Genomic DNA, 27093 nt, shown 5'->3' on the forward strand with positions numbered 1-27093 from the left:
CGAGTAACGTAGCTTATCCGCTGAAGCCACAGCTACTAAAGCACGAATCCAACTATACCACAACACGTATTCGTGTCTGGGACCAGTCGAGAGATAGTGGCCTTGGACGTTCTCGAGACCATGGCTTTAAACTACATTCACATGGCCGCCGGATCTCTCTGGTGCTCGTGGAGCGACTAAGCGAAGGATGCGGTAAAGGATGTGGCGACGGATCTATAAAACTTCACGAACAGTCAAAGCCAGTGAGCAGTGCCATACGGCAATGAAGAATGATTTTGTACTTTTATGAGCAGCGACAGTGGTTACTGACTACTCTACTCCCACATCCAATTTCTACATATCGATGTAGGGCCGAGGACCCAATGGCAGAACTGGAGGGGCTTCCACCCTGGTGTACCTCTTGGGTGACGGAGTCCGACTCTCTGGCAGTCCTGAGCGCATCCAGATGGTCTCAATGGCCGCCCAATTGAGCCTGGGCTCCAAGAGATGCTAACCCGTGAACCCAAGCCCAGAGAGCTCTTTGCGGATGGACTCCTCGGTACCAATCTTCTTGATCTGGGTGTCCTCCAACTTCTCACCACCAGCTTGCCTCATCTTGAGCTCGTCGATGGCGCGAACCTTCTTAAGCAGACCACGGATCTTCTTGTCCTGAAGTCCTCCACCTTCACCAGGGCTAGTAACAGTGAGGTCAGGGGCAGGTACGTTCGAAGTCTGCACAGAAGGAGAGTTGCGAGCATCCTGACTACGCTGCTGCTGCTGGCTACCATTCTGGCGGGGTTGGCCTTGCGCACGGCGATCCGGGCTGTTTCCGAACGGACGCTGCTGGCTGGAGCTCCTGCCGTTTCCGTTCTTGCTGAGGCTTCGCTGACGACCATCGCGGCTCTCGGGACTACGAGCGGCGGGTCCTGTCGGCGCATCGGCACTGAGACCTGCAGCTTTGTCCGCGGCCTCACGAGCTTTCTTCGCTTCACGCTTCTTCTTGTTCTTTTGAGCCGCCTTCGACAACTCCTGGTCCTCTCCGGTGCCAGAGAGACTAACACCGCCACCAGGAGCGGCACCAGGAGGCAGGTTCTGGACGGGCTCAGCACCAGGTACCTGACGGCGCCCGCCTCGTCCGAATCCGTTTTGGAAACCAACGTTAGTGGAAGACACGCCAGTGTTGGTGTAAGCAGCACCACCTTCGTCCTCGCGCTTAAACATGAGGGGAGTAGCGGTTCCACGGGCGCCAGGGGGACGGTAAGCACCAACGGGCTTGGAGGGAGTCTTCTGGGTGGCAGTGAAAGACGCCGCAGATGGGTGGGGTGCAGGTGCAGTCAACACGTTATCCAAGGGGTGCTGCTGAGGCGACTGCGGGCGCCAAGTGACGTGGTACAGCTCGTTGATATCCTGGTTATACATAAGGGGTCCAGTAATATGGTAGATACGGATACCGTTGTCGACGCGGAGACGCGGGCTAGTAGTCGCGGTAAGAATGTGCCTGCCATCAGGGCTCCACTCGCAATAGGTGCAGTTGGCGGCCTTGATGGTGCAGACCTTGTGGTAGTTCCTTTCCAAATCGTAGATGTCAACATCTCCTGCCAGGTTACCAAACCCGCCGACAAGTACGAAACGGCCGTGGGGTGAGAAGTTGATGGTGTTCCTCGGGCCTAGATCGAAGCTGTGCTGAGGGATAGCTCGAGCGTTGAAGATAGTGGTTTTTGCAGGCATATAGCCATACACGACGCCGAACTCTTTCGAGTTGGGCGACCAAGATACATCGTGGATAGGTCCTTCCTTATCAAGCTGGATGCGCGAGTCGAAAGAGCCGTTGGCGCTCAGGATGTACATGTTCGTCTCGCCGTAGTAGCTTTTGTTGGTCTTGTCGACGTCGGTCTGGGCCAGTACAATAACATTGGTACCAAGATCGTTCCACTTCAGCTGGACCTTGTCGCTCTTGAAGAAAGTCTTCTGAGACACGGGCGAGGTGAATTGAGGCACTTGGTAGACCTTGACGGATGCGGGCATTCCCTAGGTTTTGTCAGTCCGTACAATCAGTTTATGAGTGTCCATGCCTACCTTGCGCTCCGGAACAAAAACTGCAACTGAATGGTTCTTGCCGGGCGACAGGGCGAAATCAGTCACGCCTTCCTCGCGAAGCTTGTTCCATGGGTTGCGCAGATCTTCAGACTGGAAAATCTGAACCTCGTTGGTCACACAGCGGGCGCAGAACTTCTCGTCGGGAGAGTACTGCAGATTCCAGCCGGTCTGGGACTTCTGCACGTATTCGCCGACCACTACGCGCTCGGCACCCTCAGCCTCATCAGGCAGTGTCTTCCAGACCTTCAAGTTCTTCTTGGCGTTGCCCTCCTCGTCCTTCGAAGGCAGCTGCCATGTGATGATGTATGTGCCCAGCGGGGAGAAACCGAGCTGGAAGACGTTGACAGCGGGCACGGTCGAAACAAGGTTGCCATTGGAGGCGTCGATGACCGAAACCCTTTGATCATGTCAGTGAACTGTGGCGCAAAGTGACACTTGATGACCGTACTGTTCAGGCGACGCCCAGGCGAAGTACCTGCTATCAGGCGAGTAACATTTACAACGAAGGTTGCCCTCAGGCCTGCAGACTGTGTCAGCAAATTGGCCTCCCGGCACGTGATCGTCATGCTCACGGTGTGAATCCAGGAAGAGCCTCGTATGCGGGTGCCGCATTGAGGACCCCGATGCCCTTGGAGGTACGATCTGGCAGATGCATTAGTGCGAATCAAGCCCATCGCCCGCCTGCAACGTACAAGCCAACTGTGTGGGAGCCGCCATGACTAGTGAAAGTCACAGTAGTTGGTACAGAGGTGGTAGTGGGCAAGGTGCTGGTGGTCGCGAGTCTGGTATGCAGCTGAGGCGTTGCGCTGGCGGTGAGAAAGGCTAAGTAAGACTGAGACACGTTCGCGATGCGCGAGTGACGTATTTCGGAGGCTTGCTAGTTTGCTTCTTTTTTCTTTGGGCAGCCAAGGACAGACAAGAGCGACGACCACGCAACGGCAAAGGGGTGCTGAGCTTGTCGACGTCGCAGCGGAGGTCGTGGGAGATGTTCGTGACAGACACCAAAATGTGAATGGAAACAATTGCAGGCACGAGGCAGGGCGCGCGCTAGCGGTAAAGCGTCGGGCCGTCACGCCTTGTACTCCCCGGCCAGCATGTGAAGTGGTCGACTACTTAGTCATGGTCCGTCAAACGTCAAGCATGCCGAACAATCGCTCTGAGATCCTTCAATTCAAGACAATGTAACGGCCAAAAGACCAGATGACTTGGTTTTCATCTCGAAAATCATCCCGCTATCGCTATCTTAGCGCGTCGGTTGCACCGGCCACTGATGCTATCACAAGCTCCCGAGCTCCATCTTCCCCAGCCCCATCGCGTGCCTCTCCATTCTTTCCACCTCTGACGTGAACCACCACTGTACAGCGACCATGCCGACCTCAATGCCATGTCCCTCCATAAGAATACCCATGGAGCTTCTGACGCCCACTGCCTTTTCGCAGTTTGGCACTGTGATTGAAAACCCCGCAACTTCTCCCAGCTCCAGACTCGCGATACCGGACCGTGTGCCTCCGCCTGAACATGTCCAGGCCAACCAGGGATTCGCAACAAAGTACCTGGACGTCACACATATGTCGAACCTTTATAACCTAGCGCCCTCGAAGAAGCCTGCAAAAGCAGTGATGAACATGTTTGCATGCTTACCGCGGAATCTAAGAAACAATGAACCGAGCGAGAGCATGCCCAGCTCTTGGGGCGATTTGGACTTGGAAGAAGACGAAGACAGCAACGGGAACTACGACAAGCAGCTTCTGGACGTAAAGATCCTGGAACGCCACCCTTTCACTACTCAAACGTTCATCCCAATGGGTCTTTCAGCGCAAGACAAGCACACTCAGTACCTGGTCATTGTTGCGCCAACGCTGCCCGCCAGCGCCTCGAAACGCCACATCGGTCGCCCGCCGCCATATCCCACACCCATGGTGGAAAGGAAGAAAAGCTTTAGAGACATCTTCGCAAGAGCACGGCCTGCGCCCTATTCGACTGAATCCATACCGCCTTCACCTCAATTTGCTAAGCTGCACCCATCTGCGCGACCAAAGGGACCTGGACTCCCAGATTTGAAGAACCTGCGTGCGTTCGTAGCTAGAGGTGACCAGGCTGTGACTTACGGTGCTGGGACCTGGCACGCACCCATGATTGTGATTGGCGATCGGCCAATCGACTTTGTTGTTGTGCAGTTTGCGAATGAGGTGGGGATGGAAGACTGTCAGGAGGTGGAACTGAAGACTGGCAAGGGCGCACAAGAGGGCGTTGTCGTTATGGTTGACACAGATGGGGCTGGAAAAGTGCAGGTCAAGGCCGGTGTTGGATCGATAAAGGCAAAGCTGTAAGACTAAATGAATATGTGATGTTTGCGACTTTCTCGAACGCGTCGCACGCTTGCCAGGACCGCCTCACGCAATGCCTACGGTCGATCAAACCCTACAGACCATCTTAATCAGTCTCTGCTGGCATCGTCGCGGCGGAAGCGTTCCATTCATCGTCACAATATGCGCGCCCCATGCGTTCCTTGCTATACATAAGCTTGCCTCCAAGCTTAACAAGAGGAGTGACCCACGACTTCTTGCCATCTGGGCCGATTACTTCCTTAGTCGTTGCACCAAGACCTTAATCGAGAACTTTAGCATGGAAGTCAGTCGTTCACATTATCCAGGGACACTCACCGACAGGCGGGTAATTCACATAAATGCCCTCCCAGCTCTTCTTCGGACACGCGAAGACCTCGTGCATAATTCCCACGTGAGGGATCTCCTTCTCAACCTCCCTCCACCACTGCATAGTCTGCGTATGCATTGGTCCATGGGCATACCCGTGCAGGTAGTGCTCATTCTGGAAGTACAAGATAGTCATGAACTCGTTCGAGGTGGTGTTGTCAGATGCGTTGAGCCATGCGGAATGCCCGAGGTATCCGTATTTCGTGGCGTCATTCGACATCTGCTTGACCATCGCATCGAAGCGATCGCCGACGCCCCTGAAACCTGGTCCCAGCATGCCAAGTGGGTGGTTTGATACAACACCGAGGATAATGGCACACATTTCGGTATTGGCAGCCTTATCCTGAACGCCCTTCTCGTCAGGGTAGATGATACCTGTGCGGTACCGGATGACATCCTTCATCCTAGAATTTGCGAGGAGTCCGGTCGCAACACACGCTGTATAGGAGATTTTGTAGGCGAGGAAGAGCACGACTGGGAGAATTGTGACGATATTACGGTACGGTAGCAAAGTGTACGCAGCGGCTTGTATGACTGCACCAATGGAGAGCCAGGTCGCAATGCTGAATTGATCGCGAATTATCTGTCATCCTCGTCAGTCTGGAGGGTCTACAGGGATTTGGTCTGCGAGAAGTACTGACCGTATGTACCAGATTCAACGCGTTCTTGTTTGCTTGGTCTTTCGGCCTCGAGGCGAACGCATCGTAGACTGGTTTGACTGCCATGGCGGACGATTGTTAGAGTGTCTTAGAGTCTCTCCCTATCAGCTTCCTCTAGATGAAGATGTTGCGCAAATCCACCGGTGTCTTAAGAGCCTATTCAAGTGGATTCAAGGCACCTCTGTCTTCTTTTTCCGGGTTCCACACGAAGTTATGGATACTGGGGCTTATATCTCAAGACCACATATAGTGATAGTTGCTGTGAAGTTGCGCCTGCGGCTGGTGTACCGTCGGAGGTGGGCCAATGACGACGATCATCGGAAAGCTCTTCACCGACGAACATTGCGCAGACCACACGCTTGCATCGCGGCAGAGGTCAGCCAACATGCATAGGTTGTCTAGACGCTTCCCATACCTTTTGCTCATCGGGGGTCGATTTAACAACAGCCCACAAGTCAAGCCTTCCACAAACTCTGCGCAGGTACCTTCGATGAGGCTCTCTCCGATTCAGATTCACATAGTTATCGATCTTCTTCACAGATAATTCAGGTAGTTTCTCGAGCATGATCAGCGTCCATAGGAACCACATAGTCCTCCCGTAACAGCGTCTCAAAAAGAGCGGCCCTTCACCTCTTTGTCAAGGACAAACCTCTCCGCAAAGGTTGTGTTTGGGGCCTCTTCTTCTTGAGCATCAGAACAACGCAGAGAGACTCCTTGCACGTGCATTGATTAAACGTACTTCTCGAAAATGGCTAGGTCGCATTCGATCTTGGGTATCGGTTGGCCTTCAGCAATTGCAACTTGTAACAAGATTTCTGAATCGCAAAACACCTGATCTTGCACGTAGGATGTGGTTTTTCTACTACTTGGCACGAGCGACGTAGCACTATCTTGCAATTCCATCTTGAAATCTACGGCTTATGCGTGCATATTGAGACCGTGGTTAAGTTGTGCGCAAATGATCTATAAATTCAGGCATCGCATCAATGCTGACCGAAAACCAAGGCCCTTGTAGAGAGGAAAATACAGCCTCATCGAGGCATGCGACTCCTTTCCGTCGGCCGCAACAGCGTCAACCGCGTCTGTGCGTTGAGCACGCAATCGTCATTGGTGAATTTCGATAGTTTCCCGCACATCGCATCTTCAAACATCACGGGCGCATATCTCGACGACATCAACTGTTGATCTCGAAGAAAAGCTCAATTGCAGTCTTGAGTCGCAATTGCAAGGTCTGAAAGACAAGGTCGATTGAGGCGAACCTGCCGGGCTAGTGTGCGATTTAATAAGAGTTGGAATCCCGGAGCGATAGCGGAGCAAAGACACTGAGAAGTTGGCCGTTCCCAAACAGCCGTCAATATGGTTTCCAAGGTCGATCAAGAGATAGAACACCCCGATTCCGGGTCAGGCACGGTAGTAAAGGATCTGTTCGCCGGCGCGGTAGGAGGAGTAGCACAAGTTCTGCTCGGTCAGCCCTTCGACATCGTCAAGGTCCGGTTACAAACCACAACACAATACTCCGGCGCCCTGAATGCCGCAACAAGCATCTACAAGAACGAAGGCGCCCTTGCTTTCTACAAGGGAACACTGACGCCGTTGATTGGAATCGGTGCCTGCGTGTCCGTCCAGTTCGGTGGCTTCAACTTTGCGCGCCGCTACTTCGAAGCCCAGAACACAGCGAAGACCGGCAACGGCGCGCTGTCTTACTCGCAATACTACACCGCTGGCGCTTTTGCTGGTATCGCAAACACTGCGCTTTCTTCGCCCATCGAGCACATTCGTATCCGTCTTCAGACGCAGCCCAGCGGAGCTGCACGGCTGTACAACGGCCCCATCGACTGCGTGCGTAAGCTCTCGGCACACCAAGGAGTGCTTGGCGGTGTCTACCGCGGAACAGCTGTGACTTTCCTTCGAGAAGCGCAGGCGTACGGTGTCTGGTTCACCACCTTCGAGTACCTGATGAACTCGGATGCGGCGCGCAACAACATCAGGCGCGAGGACATCTCGACACTGAAAGTTGCCGCATATGGCGGTCTTGCGGGAGAGATGTTGTGGCTCAGCAGTTACCCCTTCGATGTTATCAAGAGCAAGATGCAGAGTGATGGCTTCGGCAAGGATCAGAAGTACAAGAGCATGCGCGATTGCTTCTCTAAGGTGTGGGCGCAGGAGGGTGCAAGAGGTTTCTGGAAGGGTATTGGGCCGACACTGCTGAGGGCTATGCCGGTCAGTGCTGGAACATTCGCTACCGTCGAGGTTACCATGCGTTTGATCAGCTAGACGGGAAATTGTACAAACTCGGGAGACACTAGGATGTAACCGGGGATTTCAACATCTTACGAGGACACGAGTCTTTGGCATATGGGGATTGCATAGATTCGACCACGATCGGGGGGGTTAGACCACAGCCGGTTAGGAAGCTGGCTCGCGCCGAAGAGGCTTGAAGCGCAAATAGAGTTATCGTTTGAATCTAACGAGACGCTCAAGGTGCACACATCAACTGCACGCCTCACAAACAGCACTCTGGATGACCACTGCCTTGTACTCAACAATCGTCGTAGATACAAAACGCTCAAGTGTGCAATTTTGGACACTCCTGCGTACAACACGACGCTCTGGTATCGTGTCCAGCCACAGGATTCACTTCTAGTGACCTGAATTCCTATCGATGTACAAAAGAGAAGCTCAAAGAGTGCGTCCACCGGGTATAGTACAAAATCCACAACCGCAGCCAACCCAACCTATCCAAACAACCTAGCCTGCCCTGCATCATCGACACATGCTCTCTACCAGCACTTCAGCTTACTCCAAAAGCTCTGCTTCTCCTCGTCGTCCTCTGCGTGCTGCTGCCGTGCAGCCTTCTCTCCTGTAGACGGTAGCTTTGGTGTCTGAGGGTACGACATGGCTCCCGCACCTCCTCTCCCAGCATTCGCCCTCGCCTCAACGACCCTCCTAACAAGCAGTGCAAAAGTCTCCTCGATATTCACCATCTCCCTCGCACTCGTCTCCATAAACCCACACCCGTGCTTCCGCGCCCATTCCAACCCCTTCTTCGCCTCAATCGCCCGCATGCCCTGCAAATCGCACTTGTTCCCCGCCACGATCTTGACAGGCGGGACTTTGCCGTTGTCCAGCCGGTTCTCCGTCTCCATATCGATCATCTCCATGAAGTATTCCAGTGCGTCGAGAGAGTTGGGCGATGTGATATCGTACACGAGCAGGAAGGCGTCGGACTGCAGGTTCGAGGCGGCCCAGAGTCCGCGGTATTCTTCCTGGCCCGCGGTGTCGGTGAGCATCAGGTAGTATGAGTGGCCGTCGACGGCGCGGGTGACGGAGTACGAGTCTTCGATTGTGGGGTCGTAGCTGGGCGTGTCAACGGTGCGCCGTGTAAGATGGGGATGGATACGTACTCTGATGTCCATTCCGAGCGGACCAGACGTAGTGTTATTGAGCTCTTTCCTGGGCGCGTGTGAGTGTGTGGTGTGAGCGAGGACCAGGATTGGGCGTACCACATCCGCCGTCACCGCAGATGGTTATCGTGATGCGGTCTTGTTCTTCCATTGCGGTGTCTCTGCTATCGCAATTGCGCACTCCGAACGTTCCAATGTGCAGTCCAAGCTGGTGGTTTCTGTGCGGCGTACTCTGAGGGCTCGTCGTCACGCGTTCGTGCGGCTGGCTGTCTTCACAACTATCTCAGCTACCTCAGCTCGGTGTCGCAGCAGTGTCGTGGTGTGTCTCGCAAAAAAAACAAAAGAAAGGAGACGTTGTGGTCGGCTTGAGCAGAAACAAGGAACGAGGGTGTGCCTGGACATCAGTCGCCAGCGGGTCAGATTTGCGAAAGGAGAGTGAATCCCAGGTCACGATGCCTGACGGCGATCAGTTCGTATGCGCATCGAGGCCCAGCTGCACCCTTGCAACAGGATGCCGGCATGGTTTCCGCGAAGATTTGAAGCTCGGGCGTCAACGGCGTGCCGAACCTGTCCAAAGATGACGCTGGTCATAAGGCGTGACAATTGGACACATGAAGATGTACAGCGTGAGGAGTTTGCGTGAGCGGCTCGTATAGTTTCTTTGTTGCTGTGCAGCGTGCGTCGGGTACCTGCAACCTCGCGCCGATTCGTGCTCGCAAGGATGTTGCAGGTAATTTGTGGAACGCAATGCTGCGCCGCATTCCTTCGATCAGCCCTGCTCGGACACGGCCGTCCGTGTTCAAGATTAGCCTGGCTAATTTTCGGTGACAGCCCTAAACAGCGTGCTTTGCAACTGTCATCGACGATGAAGTGACGAGTTGTTTGATGACAGTATGGTCAAAGTGTAACTCAGTCACAATCAGGTTACGAATTACAAGCACGGCCAGGAAACAGACAACAGACAACATGCACGGAGGTTCTTGATGGAGAACCAGACGGCGCCCTTTGTCCTCGTGTGTGCTTTACCATACCTACAAAACCGACCAAGGAGGCTTATCCGCCTCACTACATGCGCGCGTGGGGAACCTCTGCGCTTCTTTTTCCTAATCCTCACCACCCCATCACGCTCCATTGCAGCGTGCTTCTTTTCACTCGGCTCAAGAGATAAACAACCGCTCATCGCTTTACCATCCCACTTCTACAGCCTCGGCCTACTTATCCACAGATCCCACATCCATGCTTCTAGCTGGCAAGTTTTCCGTCAAATTTTGCCCGTTGCTCAAGCGCCCAACGGCGTTCCGAAACCTTGAAGGGAGATTGGACGCGACTATGCAAGTCATTGAGTCTGCAAAGCTACTCTGCGACAAATAACGGAAACCTGCTCGTAATTGAGGTTTGAGTTTGCGTTGGTGCTGGTGCTGGTGCTGTCTGCTCAGCGCTTCTGGCAAGCATGTTGAGTGTGCGCTTGCAAGGATGATGCAGGCACTGCGGGTACAGTCTAATCTCATGTGGCGTAACAGCCTTGCCAAAGGCAGCATGCCTGCACGTTAGCTCGTGCTGGATTTCTCGTGGAAAGTACCAAACGGACACGCAAAGGATTGCAAAAGATTCCCTCAACACCAGGGGATATCTACAACGAGCGGACAACGGCACATCATTGCCGATTGACGATAGATCACCAGGTGATCATGATCTGAGCGTTGCTGCACTGGGTCCAGGGTAAGCTTTTACGAGTGCATTCACGATCTTAGATAGGAGCGCGCTGACTGTGCGCGTTCAGTGGAGTCAAGTGGGTTCGATTGCTAGATATCGCTCGTTCATTTGATTGATCTGATACGCTCAGACCCTGCCCCTAAGATATATATGTACACTTTCGCTGTCGCTGGAAGACATGACATCTACATAAATGTCGCCCAACATAGTCCTAATCCGGTCGAGAAGCTGTGAAAATGACCACTCGCTTGTCTAGAATACCAGTAACGTCGTAAGTAGAGTGAAGGCTCGCTAAGATGATAGTAGCACGGAAGCCGCTTGATTGTGTAAAAGATGGCGAAGAGAAGTGTTGGGGTATCGTCAAGATCAGAAAACAACCGGGCCCAAAGGAAAAAAAAGGAAGCAGCAAGGTGAAGAAGGGTGTTGATGCGTTTACTCCTCGTCAATCTTCGGTGGTGGGACGAAACCCTGTGAAACCGCGACCTCAGCACGCGCATGCTTGGCAGCATGGTGATCGTCGATCTCCGCGTTTCCAGGCGTGCGCTTCGAGGATGGTGTGAGTGTCGTTTTGACAGAGAACGGCTGACCGGTCTCGGGAATGGTGTGAGGCATGATGGACTGGACGTTCTGCATGTGTCGGGGCGAAGTATTGCTCTTCTTGCTCTTGTCACTCGCCGCGGAGGATGTACGGGGTGACACACGGCCTTGCTAAAGAGGGATTAGTTATACGCGTCCAAGCCATGTAACCTGGGGAACAAACCTGCTTGGCCCACCGCAGTCCACATGAGTTACACAAGTCTCGGTTACCAGATGGTCCTCTCCGCCACTCGGGTGTTGTCCTCGTGTGGCAGTTGGCACAGTCTTTCTGCATTTGTCCAGCACCCTTTCTACACTTCCTCTTCTTCTTCGCTGCCAACAGGCTCTGCACCTCTTCAGCCAGATACCTGTTGCGCTTCTCCATTTGACGAAGTTCATATTGCCAGCTGGTGCTTCGTGTGGTCTTCAACTCGTCGAATACATTGTCGTCTGACGCCAAGCTCTGATCCTGGTGACCGATTGTCAGCCCATTGTGACCGGCAAATGTAGTGCCGTGTGCCTCTGTAGTGTTAAAGTGTGGGTTCGGTGATGCGACCATGGAGCCGGCACCAGATATGGAACCAGGCATAGATGAGGCGCTGCTGAGCCGCGGCTGTACCGAGCTTTGCAAATTCTGCTCCTTCGTCTGGTAGATCGAAGGTCGCTGACCGTTGCTGTTCCTCGAATATTTCAAGAGTCGAGTCTGCCCAACAATAAATGTTGGTTTGTGACCTTCCGTAGCATCTCCGGGGTACATTGTGGTAAAAGCCTGCAGCACCTGCCCCCTCTTGTTGATCATCTCATGCTTGACCTCTCCTTTCCTTCCACCTCTTACGAGCTCCAGTATTCGACCGAAGTTCATCTTAGAATCCTGGCGCATGAGTGACTGCATGCTCATCCCCACAAGTTCCTCTGGCTGTCGGTCCAATAATTGGCGCACGTTCGATGAGACGAACAGGAACATTCCGGAGGTTGACATCTTTGTCCACAGCTCGTTGTCACCAATGCCGCCAGATTCGCGGACGATACTCTTGCTCAATGTGTAGACTGGACGTTCGCGACCAACCAGGATGATACATTTGCGGCCCTTGCCCTGCTCGGTGTGCAATGAGCCGTGGCCCTCGAACCACATGTATCCGCTTTTCTTTCTTCGGATGCGGAATACTACGTTGACGGAACCGCCGTTTGTAGTCTCCTTGAGTTCTCTTGTGACCGGCACGATGTCGCTAGGATGGCATACAGAAGAAAGGGCGGTTCCGACGAGCTCACTTGGGTCGTACTCCAGGATTCGGTTGCTCGATGGTGACAAGTACATAAACAGACCTTTGAGTGATAAAACGTGTACGACATCATCCGTGTTCTCAAGAAGGACCTTGTCCCATATGCGTCGGGTGATTTCAGAATCCCCTGAACCACTGTAGGATGCTAATACGTTCGACACTTCATCCTTGGAAATGGTCTGCCCCTGTTCTGGTTGGGGTTTCGAAGCGTCGTTGAAGACATAGCTAGGCATACCCATGCCACGTTGGTAGTTGACTCTGTACGATCCATCTTGTCAAAGTTAGTTTCCGATTCGACCAAAGACAACGATAAATCTTACCTGAGTTCTTGTTCGTCATTGCACCAGGTTGCTCGACGAGATCGACCTGGAAGCCAACGAAGAACTTGACCTTTCCACCGGGCTCCCATGATATTGGGATCATGGTGAGAAGGTTCATGAACGGCTGCCCTCCTCTTCTGTAGTTGATCAAACTGATCTGTGCTTCGGTCACCGCGCTGATAGTGTTCTTGAGATAAAGTACCGAATCGTCGTCGACGTAGTTGCGCTTGATGCCAGCCTCGACTTTGCCATCAGGTGACTGCAGAAATCGACAATTCCTGCCAAGGATCATGTGCCTTGTGTAACCCGTAAGACGTTCGAAGTTCTCCGAGCAGTAAACGATTGGAATGTCGTCCATGTCAGCGTCACACACGACAAAAGCACACGACAAGTCCACGGAGCCAATGTCGATTTGCGGGTTCGGTCTCGTGGCTACTCGCATGAGAACGCCAAGCATGTCGAACCCAGACGAGGAGTAAGCATTCTTGAACTGTATCTCCGTGTGAGGTTTGGGGTGCATTAACGACGGGAATCCGCCGGGCCCCTCTTGCCACGGTAGTTTCTTGTTCTTGATGTGCTCCAGATTGTCGTGGGATATGTTTTCTGTAGGGTCCTGTGCTATTGGCCGCTGATTTTCGAGCGAGCTCAGACTCAGTTGAGTGGCGCTATTTGCGTTGCTGGTATCGGGACGTTGACCGTGCTGACTTTGCTCCCTGCTAGATCTGCTCTGGTCTTGCTGGCCATGGCTATTCTGACGGCTGGGAAGAGATGGACCAGATCGGCCGTCTGGCGTATTGCTCATAGAAGGGCTCTTGAAGTGGCCGCAGTTCTGGTTCTGGTTCTGGTTCTGGTTCTGGTTCTGGTTCTGATTCTGATTATGACCCTGTGCCATATCCCCGAACTGGTGCTGTCCAACCATGTTAGACGCTCGCCGAGGTGCAGGCAAGGGTCCAATGAAATCAGTACCCGGGTTGATAGGTGTGGGGTTTATGTTGACAGGAGAGTCCATCATCTGGGGATTGAAGTGGTTGTTGCCGAACATGTTCATGTCTGACTGCATCATGCTGTTGAGCGAGTCGTCCATGTCCAGCGACATGTTCATACCGTTGGGGTAGGGGCTCATTCCCATGTCGAGATCTGCGGACGCGTGGATGGGCGAGGCGTAATTGGAGCCAGGCGCGGCCATGGTGGAGAAGGGCGAGGCGGCGTTGCTGAACTGGGTCTTGACGGCGAGATCGGCGCCGGGCTGCATATCAGCGGTGGGTCTGGGGAACGTGTTGCTGCGCATCATTTGCTCCATGCCCGACGCAGACATGTCGAAGGCGAAGTCGTCCAGGGAGCCGCCGTTTGGATCGCCAAAATTCATTATGGACAGGCTGCGCGTCGGGCTGGTCATCTGGATGATCGGCTGCTGGTGCGGCTGCTGGTGCGGTTGCTGGGGCTGTCGCGCGTACACGGGCATGCTCCGTCGGCGGTTCACGCTGTCGTTCTGCGAGACGATGTCATCGAGCGACTGCCCCTCGATGCTGCCAGGGCCGTAGGCACTCATGTCGCCGCCGCCGAGATCCATCAGGCCGCCGCCGTTGCTCGTCCCATCCGCGTAGGGCTGGGACGAGTAGGGGTAGCCGTTCATGCTGGGCTGGCACCCAGAGGCTCAGTGTGTGCGACGGTAGCTAGCAGCGCCGGATCGCGGTCATCGATGGGCGGGTGACGGGGGCCGCAGCCGTCGAGGCGGGCGCGTATGGGGGACTGTGGGCAGCAGCGGGGTGTGTGGTGGAGGTGAAGAGCGCAGCAGGCGACATGCAAGGCGAGAGCGCGCGGCGGCACCCTGCAGACAGGCCGGAGCTGGTCGTGGGCGGCGGTCCTAGGCTTTGAGCTAAGAGATCTTGCCTCGACGCAGACGCGGACGCCACTAGACACGGGCAGGGCGAAAAGAAAGAATACCCGTGACCGTGGGGCAGCACCCGCAACACCGCAGCCGCAGACACGCGGGCGCGCCAGAGAAAGCTCACGGTGGGCAGGGTGGGGACGTGTTTGCTAGCTAGGCCCGGAGTGCGCGAGTGCGCGAGTGCATGCGGAATGCAGATTGCCATGCTGCTCGGGGAGGGCGGGAGCGCAGCCAGCGCCGCCAGACAGACATCAGCTCACTGTTGCGTGCCCAGCCCAGCTGCGTCCCGAGCGTGGGAGCCTGTGAGGCGCCTGTGGCCCAGTGGGCGACGCGCCTCAGGAAAAGCACCCGTGACGGCCATCAGTGTGGCTGCCAGGTGCGTGGAACCGCTGGGACCGCTGAGAGTCTGGGACTGCGGGACCCGTGTCTTCCGCGGAGCGCACGTCGCGCCTGCCCTGCGAAAACGCCAAGCAACGCCCCGAACTTTTGCAGCAGGCACGACGGAGCAGCACAAACAATGGCGGCCAGCAGCACCATGCTCATACGGCATCTTGTCGCGCGGAGGGGTATGTTGATGGCACTGTCGTGATGATGCTCGACTGGCTAATTGGACGCACAGCGCCCGCCCTCGCACGCAGGTCGCTGCAGCGACGATGCTATTCCACACATACGCCTGATACCGGCGAGGACCTTCCACAGACGTTCGCGCAGAAGTGGCAGCGCGAGTGGGCTTCCGGAGTAGGTCTCGACAGCCCTGTCGCTGCCACAGAAGCCCCCGCGACCGCGCCCTCGCCTGCAGGCCTCGCAGAGCAGTATCACGCGCACAAGCAGCAGTCGCAGCGCCTCAACAGCCTGGGCGCCGTCGTCGAGCCTCACTACCAACCGCACACCCTCCTCACCAACCCTCCCTCGCCCGCCGACGTCACGCTCGAGCTCCTCCTCGCCTCTGAAGCCCACCAGGGTCACGCCACGTCTCTCTGGAATCCCGCCAACGCGCGCTACATCCACGGCATTCGTCAGGGCATCCATGTCATCTCGCTCGAAGTCACAGCCGCCCATCTCCGCCGCGCAGCCAAGGTGGTTCAGGAGGTGTCGAGAAGAGGAGGCATCGTCCTGTTCGTGGGCACCCGTGACGGCCAAGACCGCGCTGTGTCTCGCGCCGCCGAGCTGGCCAAGGGCTACCATCTGTTCGAGCGCTGGATCCCCGGAAGCATCACAAACGGCCAGCAGATCCTGGGCCGTTGCAAGACCAAGGTCGTCAACGAGCACGACAAACATGTCTCGGGCTTCGAGGAGCAGCTGTACGACCGCCCGGTCCTGCGTCCAGACCTCGTCGTGTGCTTGAACCCCCTCGAGAACTACGTCCTGCTGCACGAGTGCGCGCTCAACAACATCCCCACCATTGGTGTCATTGACACAAATGCTGATCCTACATGGGTTACCTACCCGGTTCCGGCGAACGACGACAGGTGAGACATGTCCCAGCTCGTCTCCGAACACAACTAACACGTACTAGTCTGCGCTGTATCCAAGTCATCGCTGGCGTTCTCGGCCGCGCAGGTGAAGCAGGTCAGAAACAACGCCTCGCCGCCGCTGCGAGAGGGCGCATTACCTACCGTCCCGCCCAGGGTCTGATGGTGTTCGAGACAGAAGATGGTGACAGGGAAGTCGCGCAGGCCAAGTCTGAGGCTGAGGCTGTCGTGGCTGCAAGGATGCCTGAGGTCGTCAGCGGGGCTGAGGTTGATGCTGACGCTGAGTTCTCCAGGCATCTGGACGAAGTACGCGACCGTGAGGACCACAGGCAGAAGGGTGGAAGGAGAATCAAGTTCAGCGACTAGAGGAGCTATATTGTACGAGTAGGATAGCATTTGGGACGGTGTGTTATTAGATGTGCATCTACATCAATGTACAACAAGAGCAAGATACTACCGCTTGCATCTACATTGGAAAAGCATACTCTACATCCACAACTACTTGCCACCTAGGATGAGCGCATGCTGCGCCTCAAGGTCTCTATCTCTTCACGCGCATAGACCATGGCTCTCCTTCCTGCAACACGTCGAGCCGAATGCGACGCATCTACCATCCCAGTAGCCCAATGTCACCGACCCTCTCATCTGTGAAGCCACTTGAAAGTTAAAACCCGCTCCCAGGCCACCACCATCCGTCGCTGTCCTCGTGCTTGAAACGCCCACACACACACTAACTTCGCGCAGTAACAGATAGGGTTGCCCAGTGAAACCAGCCTTCTCGACCAAGCCAGAATTGACGCTCGTGGTGACTGGTAGCGCATCGTGGCTACAGTAGTGCATCGTGAGATCGACGACGTCATCGGGTAAACCTGCCGTGCCGCGCCACCAAGAGAGCACCCAAGGGCCGACTTGGACACGGTCATTGCTTCAGATTTCCCATACGTATAATGTTCTCAGGTCCTGCGCGTCCGATGTCGTTCGGGAGAATCTTTTATTCATGCGTCGAGCAAAGCGCATTCTATGCATCGGGAGGACCGATAGTGGGGACACGATGTGGAGTGAGGCCGCAGGAAATCTGCCGACTGGCCGCTGCGACCGTGATGGTAATGTTCAAATTCCATGAAGAATCTTCATGGCGTTTCGCATTAGATATGTTGGATATGTGTGAAAGGGAGTGCGTAGGTATTAGGTGCTATGTACTCATATGATGATAACAACAACGGTTATCTGGACCGATCGAGACGCGATGCCGTATGTAAGAATTACCATGAAGAATCATCATGGGAATCACCAACAGCATACGACATTCGCATGTGAAAACGGCAATCTTCTGCCGAGCGAACCATCGTGAGCTGAACGCGAAGAAACACCCGAGTCATGGACGATTGTTCTTCTTCTTCTGGCAGACTGCAGGCGGGGGTGATAGGGAGATTTGTCCAGACATGTCGCGCAACTCAGCCTGGCCTCCTTTGCTCATCCAAGCGCAAAGGACTACTGGTGGGTCCTCGATGTGCATAATCCCATTCCCGTCCCTGAACAGGTCCAGTTCAGGTAGCAGGCGCCGCGCAGTGGCTTCAGGCGCCTAGTCCAAATCATCTGCGCTTGTGGACACCCGTCCGGGGGCTGTCGTCGTTGTGGCCGCTGGTGCCGCCGCAGCCGCAGCCTTGGAATAGAAAGCGAGCTGGCCGGACTGGCTGATAACGCCCATGCGGTCGTATAGCGTCCTGGCACGGACATATGGGTCGAGCTTCCAGTAGTTTTGCCTCAAGTCTTCGGCGACGGTATCGCGCTCTTTCCTCCTTTGTTCGATAGTCTCCGTCTGTGTCCCAGTTCGAATCCACTCCAGTATTGTCGACTCGTAACGCTTTACGATCTGCGAGCGGTCTGCCTCGATCGCGTTTCTGGTGGCTTCATCTTTCATTGTGTCGTTCTCCCCTGGTACTGGTTCAGGGTATTTGTACACCCAGTCTTCGGCGCCTCCGAGTTCCTTGGGAATCTGATCTTTCGGCACGAATTTCTGGAGCTCATCGACGTTCTTGATGAAGGAGACCTTGCCTGCAACAACGGGGTCCAGCCAGCCACGTACAATAGACCAGACGGCATTGAACACCCAAGGTGCTTTGTAGACGAGCACTGTGCCGAGGGATTCAGGGTAGTTGGCCTCGAAGCACTTGATCATAAATTTGACAGGCGTATAGTCCATGTTGGCCATGGAGAAGTCGGTCATGTCGAATACAATGGTCTATCCTTATCAGCGCTGTTATCAAATATGAATGGTAAGGATTTAGGAGCTTACTGCAGTGTCGATCGGCGGCCTGAGGAGCAAGCGTGCTGTCTCGATTGTGTAGACGGTGAATCTCTCGAGAGACTCTTCTGTCTGCTCACCAGCCTTGTGCAGCCGCGCGCGTACAATGCACATCGGCCGCCCTGTGCTGTCCAAGCCATGCAGATAGCTCTTGCCCATGCGAAGCTGGACCAAGAAATCCTCGTCATTCTTCTTCGCCTTAGCGTCACTGCTTTTAGCAGCCTCTTCCAATGCGCCCAGCTCGCCATTCTTGACGATCCTATCGTCTACGTGCATCTCGCCCATTCTCCACTGCATTGTTGAGATCATCATGACCAGTGCCTTTTCGACGTCCCATTTCCTAGCGCGAAGGAAGCGCAGAAGAAGCGCATCGGGGTGATCGTGCTTGACCATGCTCCAGAAAGCGTTGCGCAGATCCTCTGGTGGAATGTTCGCGATCGCAGCCTTGAACTCTGCCGTCTGGCCAAACTTGTCATCGTCGGTCGAGAGTGACAGTCGCCCAATGTCAGGCGTCGATGTTCCTGAGATCGCCGTCGTCTCAACTTCCGCACTCTTGTCGGTCTTGTCCTTCTTGTGCCTCGAGAAAACGTTCAATTTGCTCTTCTTCTTCTCCTTGTCAGCTACTGGTGCGGCCCCAGGTATGGCGGCAGGCGCAGCTGCTGGTGTTGCGACACCGTTGCTCGCTTCTCCATATACACCGAACACCTTCATCGTAAGCACCCATAGCTCGCGAAGCTTCTCTTCTTCTTGCGGCGTAAGCGTACCGGGGCGACCGGCGGGCGTGTTGGAGGTCATGATGAGGAAAGAGTCGGTAGTATTGGAGGGGTCGAAGCTCAAGGTGGTGAGTTCTTCGGTATTTTGAGCGAGAGTGCTACTGAAGATTGGAACCAGTAGTGCGCCGCCAATTGCAAGACCAGCTACTATCGAGACAGTCCAAAGTCCTGAGCCGCTTTGCTTAGGGTAAGCTGGAGAGAATCTTCCTTCGCGAAAAGCGCGTGTCTGAGCGCGGGGGAGCGGGGCAATGTAGTTTCGAAGTGCCCTCGAATGTGCCAATGATTTGTATATTGGTCTCGCAGAGGATACGTATGACAGTCTCTTCAGTGTGTGAGCGCGAAGTGACATGAATATGGGGTGGCGGAGCAAGTCAGACGGCGCAAGTGCCGTATGCTGTAATTCCACGCTTGGTCCGGCTATGTCGGATCGCCTGGAAGACGGGCTGCGAGTTGTCCGGACGAATGTTGATGTCCGCAGCGCTGAGTGACGTACGAGCAGCTCGTAGAGAATTGCGATGAATGCAAGTACGCGAAGGACAAGCAAGAAGGGACGAGCAGAGCTCAAGACTCGGCGGCACGGCGTCATCGTGCTGCGATGCGATTTTAGCGTTCCCCTCCAGCCGGCAAGCCACAACACCATGCAGGGGACCTTGTAAACACCCCACGACTTGATGTTGATTTCAAAAACACGACTCGAAGACATTGACACAGCCACGCGAATTCTCTCACAGTAATCACTGACGTGTAAAACGTTTATTCCGTGTTCGACTCGCACAGAAAGTGAACAAACAAACAACGCACCCTACGACCGCATCGAGTCTGTACCCACAAACAAAGCACAATGTCATCGACAACACCCACGCAAGAGCCGCCTTCCTCGCGCTCCCAACGCCTGCGCTCTCGCTCTCCCCGCTCTCGCCCAACGACACCATTGCGCCCGTCATCACGAAGCTCTCTCCGCGACAGCGCGCAACGCTCGCGCAACGCCGCTGCCGGCTCCAATGCTCTCGAAGGCTTGCAAGACGGGTTCGCAGAGCTCTCTGACGCCATGGCCGATCTGGAGCAGAACTTTGTACAGCTGCAGCTGATGCACGAGAGTCTTGCGCGGTTCAGCGAGAGTTTCGCAGGATTTCTGTACGGCTTGAACATGAACGCGTTTTGTGTGGATTTCCCTGAGGTGCGCAAACCGTGCTCGAGCCTACAGATTGACGACAATTCTGGGGGGCATGCGGAAGAGAAGAAGCTAATGTGACACCCAGACCCCAGTACCAGACTCCTTCAAGCGCCCACAAAACCACCCTTCGCTCAATCCCTCTGCAAACCTGCCCAATTGCCGCGCGTCAGGCTTTGAGGACGTGGATGCTACGTTTCTCACGACTGACACATCATTCGTTGACAACCCGCCGAGCTCGAAGGCAGCAAACAAGTTCAAGAACGCCCAAAGCCCGGTGCCGCGCACACCCAAGAAGACGACACCAGCCGCTGCCGGAAGGGGGAGAGGTATCCCGACGGCACGAGGAAAAGGAGGGATACCTACACGAGGTGGTACGGTAAGAGGCGCAGCAAGAGGAAGTGGTATTGCGAGGGGGTCTGCAAGAGGACGAGGAAGGGGTGCAGCGTAAAGCGTCGGTTAAGAGGTGCGGAAGTCACTTATTGGACATGTATAGACGCAAGCGTAAGTAATATACCACTGATTCATCACTGCTATACAACTACCAGGCTCCCCAACCCTTCTCCTCTTGAAAATCCTCAGGTCTATCGTTAGTCATCATTATCAATACCGGCTCAGCTGAAAGGGAGGTGTAAATGGAGTCGTCCAGACGGTTTGCCGACTCCAGCAAAGGGGTATCCTGCAATGGTATCGTAAATTCAAAACGATGTAAAGTCGTGTAATCAAGGGAGACAGTTCGAGGTCGCTTAGACCAGATCAGATGACAACCAGTCATGCTTAGGCCAGTACATCAGCCCGGCCCTTCGCGTGCTGTTGGCTTCTTCCTTTGACACTGAGGGCCCAACCCTTGATCGCAATCACGACTGTAGTCCAGGCCAGCAGGAGCGCCGTCAGACCCATCGTTACTGTGAACATGAACATGGCATCAAGACCATACGACTCCAGCGCCGCAATAGTATCCTTATTGCTGACCATGAAGGTGATGCCTCCAGCGACCAGGCAGAAGGAAGTTATGATCTCGGTTGGCGGGCGAGACGGCAGGTAGGAAGTGGGCGGCGCAATGTACATTATGACGTACGTGAGGCACCGAGCCAGCGCGAAGCCCATGAACATGCTGCCCCACTGGCTGTGGATCATGGTTGACAGCATGGATGCCTGATGATGCGAGCTCATCATCTTGCCGAGCAGCAGAATGACAAGTGCAGGCATGGGGTTCATGGAGAAGTTGTATGTGCGTGGCTCCTGCCACGAATCGTCTTCGACATACGAGGACGTCGCAACGGAGCTGTTGAGAAGTTCGCGCATTTTGGTCGATTCGATGATCATGCCCAGCTAAGGTACGTAAGTATGTGCGCTAGTTGGTGAAGGATTGCGGGGGACTTACCAAACCACCACCGAAGAACAACACCGATATCGAAACATGTTCCAGATCCTGCGATGTCCATGCATCGCCCCAGGCTGCGAGGTGCTCGAGGAAGACATTTGTGCAACCGTACAGGAAAATCACGAACGACTCGGTGAACTCGGCAGAGGGTATGCTGCGCCTGCGGCGACCAACGACTTCCTTCGAGGGCTTAATGTTCCACGCCCAACCCAGATCAGCAAATGCGCCCATCCAGCGTCCGAGTGTGAGGAAGCCGTACAGGAAGAAGATGCCACCCTTGACGTAATGGGCCAAGACGTTGAAGACTGCACCTCCATGCGCGATACCGCCGTACACGACCGTGCCTGACAAGATGGCGACGAGACCCTGAACGATGATTGTGCGCTCAAAGATCACGTACAACGAACGAACGACCTTCGCAGTCCTGCCCGCTATGAAGCCAGCTATGTTACGAGAGAAAAAGGCGTCGAAACGCGACTGCGACTTCGGCTTTTCAAGGTTCACATCTTCCAGGTCATCGAGCCCGTCATGTGTGTTCCTGCGCACTGGTCCCGGAAACTGACATCCGTCCGACTCTACGCTAGGTGATCGAGAGTGTCCGTAAAGTGACGCTGAGTTGCGTTCAGTGCCCTGACCAGAGTCATTGGAGTATCTGTAAGGACTCTCAAGGTCTTCCTCCTTCATACGCTGGTACTCCGCCATGTTTGCTGCGTTGAGTGGCTGCATAGTCTCATCATCGTACGAGTGCGCTTGGTTTCGATCCATGTACGTCTGGATGAGCGCCATGAACACCCAGGCAGACGCGATCCACGTAACGATCCATCCGGTCTTGCTGTGCGAGTTGTTCTCATACAAGTCTGGGGTCTTATGGTTGTACACAACCCCCACCAGCAGCGCCAGCGCATTCACGACAAGAAACGCAAACTGCGAGGGAAGAACGTATCGCGAACGAGCGATGCTCAGCATTACGGCTGGGGTGCGTTAGTTTAGAGCCCCGGAGATCAATTGCGGATTCGGGACAACTTACCGACTGGAAGAATGACCACCCAAGATAGGATTTCCAGCACGATGTGCCAGTACATCAGCGTTGCATACTCGTTCAGGCGCCAGTAACTCTGCGGTGCGTCGCTCTGCGGCTGTGGCGCTAGCGCTGGTGCATTATGCCCGCTCATATTCATCGCATCGTCGTGACGCTCGTCGCCGTGACCAGCTACCAGAGGAAGAAGCTGGAGCAGCAATGCTCCAGTCGATAATGCTATGGTTCCACGAGCCATACAGGTGAGACTCAATCAAGGAATAGGTCTGCTAGGCGTAGAGAGTCTGCACAAAGGTCCGGGTAGGCTGCCAGAGCGATTGAGAGCGTCAGCGCACCTATATGCTGTGAGGGTCAAGCTTCGTACGAATGACTGAGAAAGATGCGTTATGATGCACAAGAATCGGTCGCGACAAGGCCGCCAGGGCTGATGTCTGTCATCTTATGGCAGTTGGCTGGCCGGAAGTTGCGGAAACGCAACGAAGTAATCGGCATCACGAGAGGACGTGGTCAGCGCGACGATGTTTCGATCGCAGCTTCCTCGAATTGTGACGCAGAGCCGCGACTAGCGCAGGTGGATCTACTCAACACTTGCATCCTAAGTACCCTTCACTAGCCACCGCATTTCGCTTTGACTTTTGACGGATACACCGGCTAACCTCGCACTGTGCGAACTGTGCAAGCCTTGATAAAGACTTCACTATGCCCCATTGAACACGAAGCTGTGCATTGCAGGAGAGGCAGTGCAGTCCTGCAGCGCAATACCTTAGCTAGCTGATGCTAGCAGTAGGATCGAGACGCAGTCACACTTGAATGTACTCGGTCTCGGTTTGTTCTTGTATCCGTCTCGGCAACACTTTGAAAATCTCCCGTTACTGACAGCATGTGCAGCCCAGGCAAGTCAGGCGCATCACACTTTTCCTTTCGTGCACCATACTCATGGTCTAGGCCAAAGGCATTCCCACTTCTTTTTTCTAGCAGAACCTCCACGCTTCGTCCGAGCATGCACACCATCCGGGGTCCGCAGACTTCCTTTCGATGCGATTGGCGACCAAGACGACCGACGTCACCTGCGCCATACCTCAGTGCTGTCAAGCATTGCTAGCGCCTTAGGCTTGTGTAAGCTCCCGAGCGGGAGTTGCTACGCGAAAGCTGCTAGATGATCCATGCACACCATGCAGCCTGTAAGACGTTGTGGGCGTGTGGCTGCTTTCCGGCCACATCCGGCCAGGTAAGACCATGGTGACTTGAGATGACACTGCTACCAGGAAGAGTACATTTATGAGCTCATTGTTTGCACTCCGGAACGTCAGAGACGAACGCGTCGGTAGCGCTTCGAATTGCAAAGCATTTATTTGATATCTGGTTTTGAAGCAGCCAGCCGCCTTAGCTGTTCAATACGCGTCAGCAGACTGTCGTACGAGGCAACAACCACATCGAGATGCTCCCGATCGTCCTGCAGCTTCTGACATTCGACTCATCGGCTTTGTCCAAACAAGCCCTCGTTGAAACTTGAGATTGAGCTTTCCCCTAGCGCGCAAAACGTTGCGGCCTTGATCTGGCATCGGCCAACGTGGCTGGCAAGCCTCACATCTTTTCGCTGCGTGCTTCAAACACCCATCCTGCCATATCTTGCAATGTTTGGGCTAGGCCGACAGCCTGCCTACCAAGCACTTGAACACTTTGTTCAGTCAGACTTCCGCCGCGGCTGCACCCAAAGGTTCACCACCACGCTGGCAAGCTCATCGATTCGGAGTCCCGGGAACCGGCATTCCTGCAGCATCTCAAGCAAGAAAGCGTCCGCAAGTTGATATTGCCGAACCCCGGAGATCGCAGATCGCAGATCCTATGCCTTTCTGACGGCTGTTGATCAGATGATCCGAAAATCTCAAGCTAAGATGCATCCTGAACGGCAGTGATTGAGGAGCACGATGGAACCACCCTCCGCTGGCCCTCTTTCAGGGTATCAGCCTACCTTTAGCGTTGTTGTTACCAATTTGGGTAAGTACTTAGCAGCGGTGAGATATGCTTTTCTTGCAAAATGCAGATCAGCGACAAGTGTCGTCGATTCCCAGGGCTAACGAATCTCCAAGGCTCCGGTGGGCCATTAGGCTTACCAGTCGCCGTGCTTTAAGGACGCAGAGGATACCCCATAAACCACATCGTCGTTGACTTCCGCGTACGGGGTGCCCTAGGGTCACATTGTAGGTTGGCTGTCATTCTAAAAGGTCAACTAGGGTAGCGAGTTATGTATCAATATCATATCTATGTACATCACTTATGACCTAAGAAGACGGATGAACACGAGTGTTCTTGTAATTTGCTTCTTTGTGTTGCGTGCCTACATGCATCGACCTCTCTACCCATCCATTTCTGACATAGCAAGGCGTGCAATTTCAGTTATCGGATTCCCTCAGCGCTCCTCTACCCGTTACGTACCTCTCTTATACGATTTGTACGCCTTGCCGTGCGGAATGAGGAGGCTGATCGTTCTCAGGGGCGGATTCACAGAGTCGCTCATCCATTTGTTCGTGCGCAAGATCTTGAAGATCATGTATGCGGTGTCGGTCTGCTGGAGACGTAAAGCAAGCCGGAGTGCCTGCAACAGTCCGCTACCTGCGGTCTTTACCGCTTCCCAGCTACGCCAACTCGATAGCTCCTTAAGCTGGCGTACCACATACTTGAGAATAGTCTTGACCATACTTGTTTGCCCAGCTGCAACTGCCGCGTCCAGAGCGTTCAGAAAGTAGCGTCCGTGAGCTCTCCATACGTTGTTGGTATGTGTGACAGCTTCCAGAAAGAATTCTTCGTTACCAACAGCAGCTGCGGCCGCCAGCATCATGTGCTGAAGTCCGTGATATTCGACTTCGGTCCACTGAGCGAATAACTTGATCATATACTTCGTACCCAGAGCTCTGAGCGCATTGCAAATATCTCGTACGTACTGTGCACGGAGCTGTTGTCGGGCAGCTGTATCAAGAGGCGATTTGATTGCGATGAGGGTGTCGACGATGCTGGGTACGAGTTCGCCGATGGCCAAGGACCACCAGCTACGCCACACAGGCGTTGCCTCGTCTACGATATGCCCACAGTAGTGCTGGGTACGACGGTAGTCCTCGACGCTATACAGGGTCAAGTCTTCTTGTGGCTCGGCTTTAGCATGCTGCACCACCGCCTCGATGCGTCTCTCGACGACGTACTTGTCGAAAGTGCCTTTTACGGCCATTAAACGTATATTCATCACACGCCTCACGCGACTTACGACAGACTCTGCGGTGTCTGAACAGGTGCTTTGCTTTTTCAATGCACACAAGATGGTCGATGATCAGCTCGAAGATCTCCGGCGGCAGATCTATCAGCAGCATCTTGTGAGCAGTTGCTTTGAATTTGCGATGCTGTACTGGCATAATTTTAGGGTCATGCTTGACAGGGCTGTGGGTTGATGAGTTGTGTCTTGGTAAGAACGTCCAGGTCTTGCTTTTATGCTGAGCGACCCTGAAGACCCTTCCTCTACCAAGCATACTGCACGACCCTGATACCACTGTCTCTTTTCATTTTTCTGATTGAGTAAAGCCAGACAGTAAGAACGGGTTCAGGCAGTAGAATGAAAGATAGCAACTGCATCTATGCGATCATATCAGAACAGTGTCGATTTGTGACATCACCGATATTCGGATCTAGGATGTACTACTCTTCCAGTCTATCTACCTCCCGATCAACTTCTTAGTGATTCGTGACCAGTGGGATCAGCTTGTCTCTACTGCTTCACGCACAGCTTGATCAGTCTTCCTTGGTCGGGGCAGAGTCTCCTCTCAACAATCGTCCTTCAGGTCAACATCGCGATCTCGTTCTTATCGTGTAGTAAAGCCAGGTCAAGAGCCTGGTAGATACCGTTCTCAACGACATCTGGCTTGCGACTGTCGCGTCCCTGGAGATTCTTACGACCATCTCCATAGCTGAGTACGGGAGAATATCGGCTACCGCCACGCTTCTTTCTTTCCAATCTGCTCAACGTCTTTCCTTGACATCCAAGCGCAGATGATCTTAATTCTTTGCTTCATAGTTGCCCAATGCACGAAATGATCTAAACGCCGTGATGATTTTCGAGCTACTGAACCGGGTTACTGGAGTTTGATGTCATCATCGACGACCCGGCAAGGTAAGATCTGATCAGCGTCTCTTCAGGATCGCAGGGTGGTGAAACAGTATTGTGCCGTGATATCTAGATGTCAGAGATTATGTCACGCTGCTGGTCGAATTACTTTGTCCACTGTTTTATGTCACCAACCGCACCAGTAGAAGCAGACGATTTCGCTCGTTAGCAA

General features: G+C 54.3%; 10 protein-coding genes across 10 annotated transcripts; 4 read left to right on the top strand and 6 right to left on the bottom strand.

Annotated features, from left to right (window-relative positions):
- Nucleotides 1-489: 489 nt before the first annotated feature.
- On the bottom strand, nt 490-2793 carry M421DRAFT_62103 (translation initiation factor eIF-2A; the record flags this gene model as incomplete). The annotated part of the gene is made up of 5 exons (XM_033595940.1): nt 490-2007; nt 2056-2473; nt 2525-2596; nt 2649-2718; nt 2769-2793. 5 exons carry the CDS (start codon nt 2791-2793, stop codon nt 490-492), a joined length of 2103 nt encoding a protein of 700 aa, XP_033449228.1.
- A 595-nt stretch (nt 2794-3388) lies between these two features.
- M421DRAFT_420212 (uncharacterized protein) lies at nt 3389-4487 on the top strand. Its single transcript, XM_033592399.1, has one exon. The coding sequence runs from the start codon at nt 3444-3446 to the stop codon at nt 4404-4406; it is 963 nt and encodes a 320-aa protein (XP_033449229.1). The 5' UTR covers nt 3389-3443; the 3' UTR covers nt 4407-4487.
- A 22-nt stretch (nt 4488-4509) lies between these two features.
- M421DRAFT_100706 (uncharacterized protein) lies at nt 4510-5515 on the bottom strand (the record flags this gene model as incomplete). Its single annotated transcript, XM_033586553.1, has 3 exons — nt 4510-4682; nt 4740-5373; nt 5465-5515. 3 exons carry the CDS (start codon nt 5513-5515, stop codon nt 4510-4512), a joined length of 858 nt encoding a protein of 285 aa, XP_033449230.1.
- A 1094-nt stretch (nt 5516-6609) lies between these two features.
- On the top strand, nt 6610-7829 carry M421DRAFT_420213 (mitochondrial carnitine/acylcarnitine carrier protein). Its single transcript, XM_033592400.1, has one exon. It carries the CDS (start codon nt 6806-6808, stop codon nt 7721-7723), a length of 918 nt encoding a protein of 305 aa, XP_033449231.1. The 5' UTR covers nt 6610-6805; the 3' UTR covers nt 7724-7829.
- Nucleotides 7830-7976: 147 nt separating this feature from the next.
- Nucleotides 7977-9097, bottom strand: M421DRAFT_144067 (ras-domain-containing protein). The gene has a single exon (XM_033587509.1). It carries the CDS (start codon nt 8863-8865, stop codon nt 8230-8232), a length of 636 nt encoding a protein of 211 aa, XP_033449232.1. The 5' UTR covers nt 8866-9097; the 3' UTR covers nt 7977-8229.
- Nucleotides 9098-10998: 1901 nt separating this feature from the next.
- Nucleotides 10999-14375, bottom strand: M421DRAFT_62120 (white collar-1; the record flags this gene model as incomplete). Its single annotated transcript, XM_033595942.1, has 4 exons — nt 10999-11274; nt 11327-12693; nt 12743-13571; nt 13659-14375. The coding sequence occupies 4 exons, from the start codon at nt 14373-14375 to the stop codon at nt 10999-11001; spliced, it is 3189 nt and encodes a 1062-aa protein (XP_033449233.1).
- Nucleotides 14376-14946: 571 nt separating this feature from the next.
- Nucleotides 14947-16956, top strand: M421DRAFT_420216 (ribosomal protein S2). The gene is made up of 3 exons (XM_033592401.1): nt 14947-15196; nt 15250-16099; nt 16147-16956. The coding sequence occupies exons 1-3, from the start codon at nt 15148-15150 to the stop codon at nt 16466-16468; spliced, it is 1221 nt and encodes a 406-aa protein (XP_033449234.1). The 5' UTR covers nt 14947-15147; the 3' UTR covers nt 16469-16956.
- A 728-nt stretch (nt 16957-17684) lies between these two features.
- Nucleotides 17685-20230, bottom strand: M421DRAFT_100712 (CRAL/TRIO domain-containing protein; the record flags this gene model as incomplete). Its single annotated transcript, XM_033586554.1, has 4 exons — nt 17685-18344; nt 18399-19348; nt 19982; nt 20042-20230. 4 exons carry the CDS (start codon nt 20228-20230, stop codon nt 17685-17687), a joined length of 1800 nt encoding a protein of 599 aa, XP_033449235.1.
- Nucleotides 20231-20700: 470 nt separating this feature from the next.
- Nucleotides 20701-23321, bottom strand: M421DRAFT_420218 (uncharacterized protein). The gene is made up of 3 exons (XM_033592402.1): nt 22763-23321; nt 21736-22706; nt 20701-21683 (listed from the first exon to the last, which is right to left on the bottom strand). Exons 1-3 carry the CDS (start codon nt 23007-23009, stop codon nt 21129-21131), a joined length of 1773 nt encoding a protein of 590 aa, XP_033449236.1. The 5' UTR covers nt 23010-23321; the 3' UTR covers nt 20701-21128.
- Nucleotides 23322-24807: 1486 nt separating this feature from the next.
- On the top strand, nt 24808-25585 carry M421DRAFT_144125 (uncharacterized protein). The gene has a single exon (XM_033587511.1). The coding sequence runs from the start codon at nt 25036-25038 to the stop codon at nt 25516-25518; it is 483 nt and encodes a 160-aa protein (XP_033449237.1). The 5' UTR covers nt 24808-25035; the 3' UTR covers nt 25519-25585.
- The last annotated feature ends 1508 nt before the right edge of the window (nt 25586-27093 follow it).

The sequence above is a fragment of the Didymella exigua genome (assembly GCF_010094145.1).
Source record: "Didymella exigua CBS 183.55 unplaced genomic scaffold M421scaffold_12, whole genome shotgun sequence".
NCBI lineage: Eukaryota > Fungi > Ascomycota > Dothideomycetes > Pleosporales > Didymellaceae > Didymella > Didymella exigua.

What these genes read in the sequence shown, in the direction of transcription:
- M421DRAFT_420212 (XM_033592399.1), top strand. Translation starts at nt 3,444, where the DNA reads ATGCCGACCTCAATGCCATGTCCCTCCATAAGAATACCCATGGAGCTT.
- M421DRAFT_420213 (XM_033592400.1), top strand. Translation starts at nt 6,806, where the DNA reads ATGGTTTCCAAGGTCGATCAAGAGATAGAACACCCCGATTCCGGGTCA.
- M421DRAFT_144067 (XM_033587509.1), bottom strand. Translation starts at nt 8,865, where the DNA reads ATGGACATCAGAGTACGTATCCATCCCCATCTTACACGGCGCACCGTT.
- M421DRAFT_420216 (XM_033592401.1), top strand. Translation starts at nt 15,148, where the DNA reads ATGGCGGCCAGCAGCACCATGCTCATACGGCATCTTGTCGCGCGGAGG. An exon ending in GCATCTTGTCGCGCGGAGGG is followed by an intron (nt 15,197 to 15,249) that starts GTATGTTGATGG and finishes TTGGACGCACAG; the next exon opens with CGCCCGCCCTCGCACGCAGG. An exon ending in GTTCCGGCGAACGACGACAG is followed by an intron (nt 16,100 to 16,146) that starts GTGAGACATGTC and finishes AACACGTACTAG; the next exon opens with TCTGCGCTGTATCCAAGTCA.
- M421DRAFT_420218 (XM_033592402.1), bottom strand. Translation starts at nt 23,009, where the DNA reads ATGGCTCGTGGAACCATAGCATTATCGACTGGAGCATTGCTGCTCCAG. An exon ending in GGTGGTCATTCTTCCAGTCG is followed by an intron (nt 22,707 to 22,762) that starts GTAAGTTGTCCC and finishes AACGCACCCCAG; the next exon opens with CCGTAATGCTGAGCATCGCT. An exon ending in TGTTCTTCGGTGGTGGTTTG is followed by an intron (nt 21,684 to 21,735) that starts GTAAGTCCCCCG and finishes TACGTACCTTAG; the next exon opens with CTGGGCATGATCATCGAATC.
- M421DRAFT_144125 (XM_033587511.1), top strand. Translation starts at nt 25,036, where the DNA reads ATGTACATCACTTATGACCTAAGAAGACGGATGAACACGAGTGTTCTT.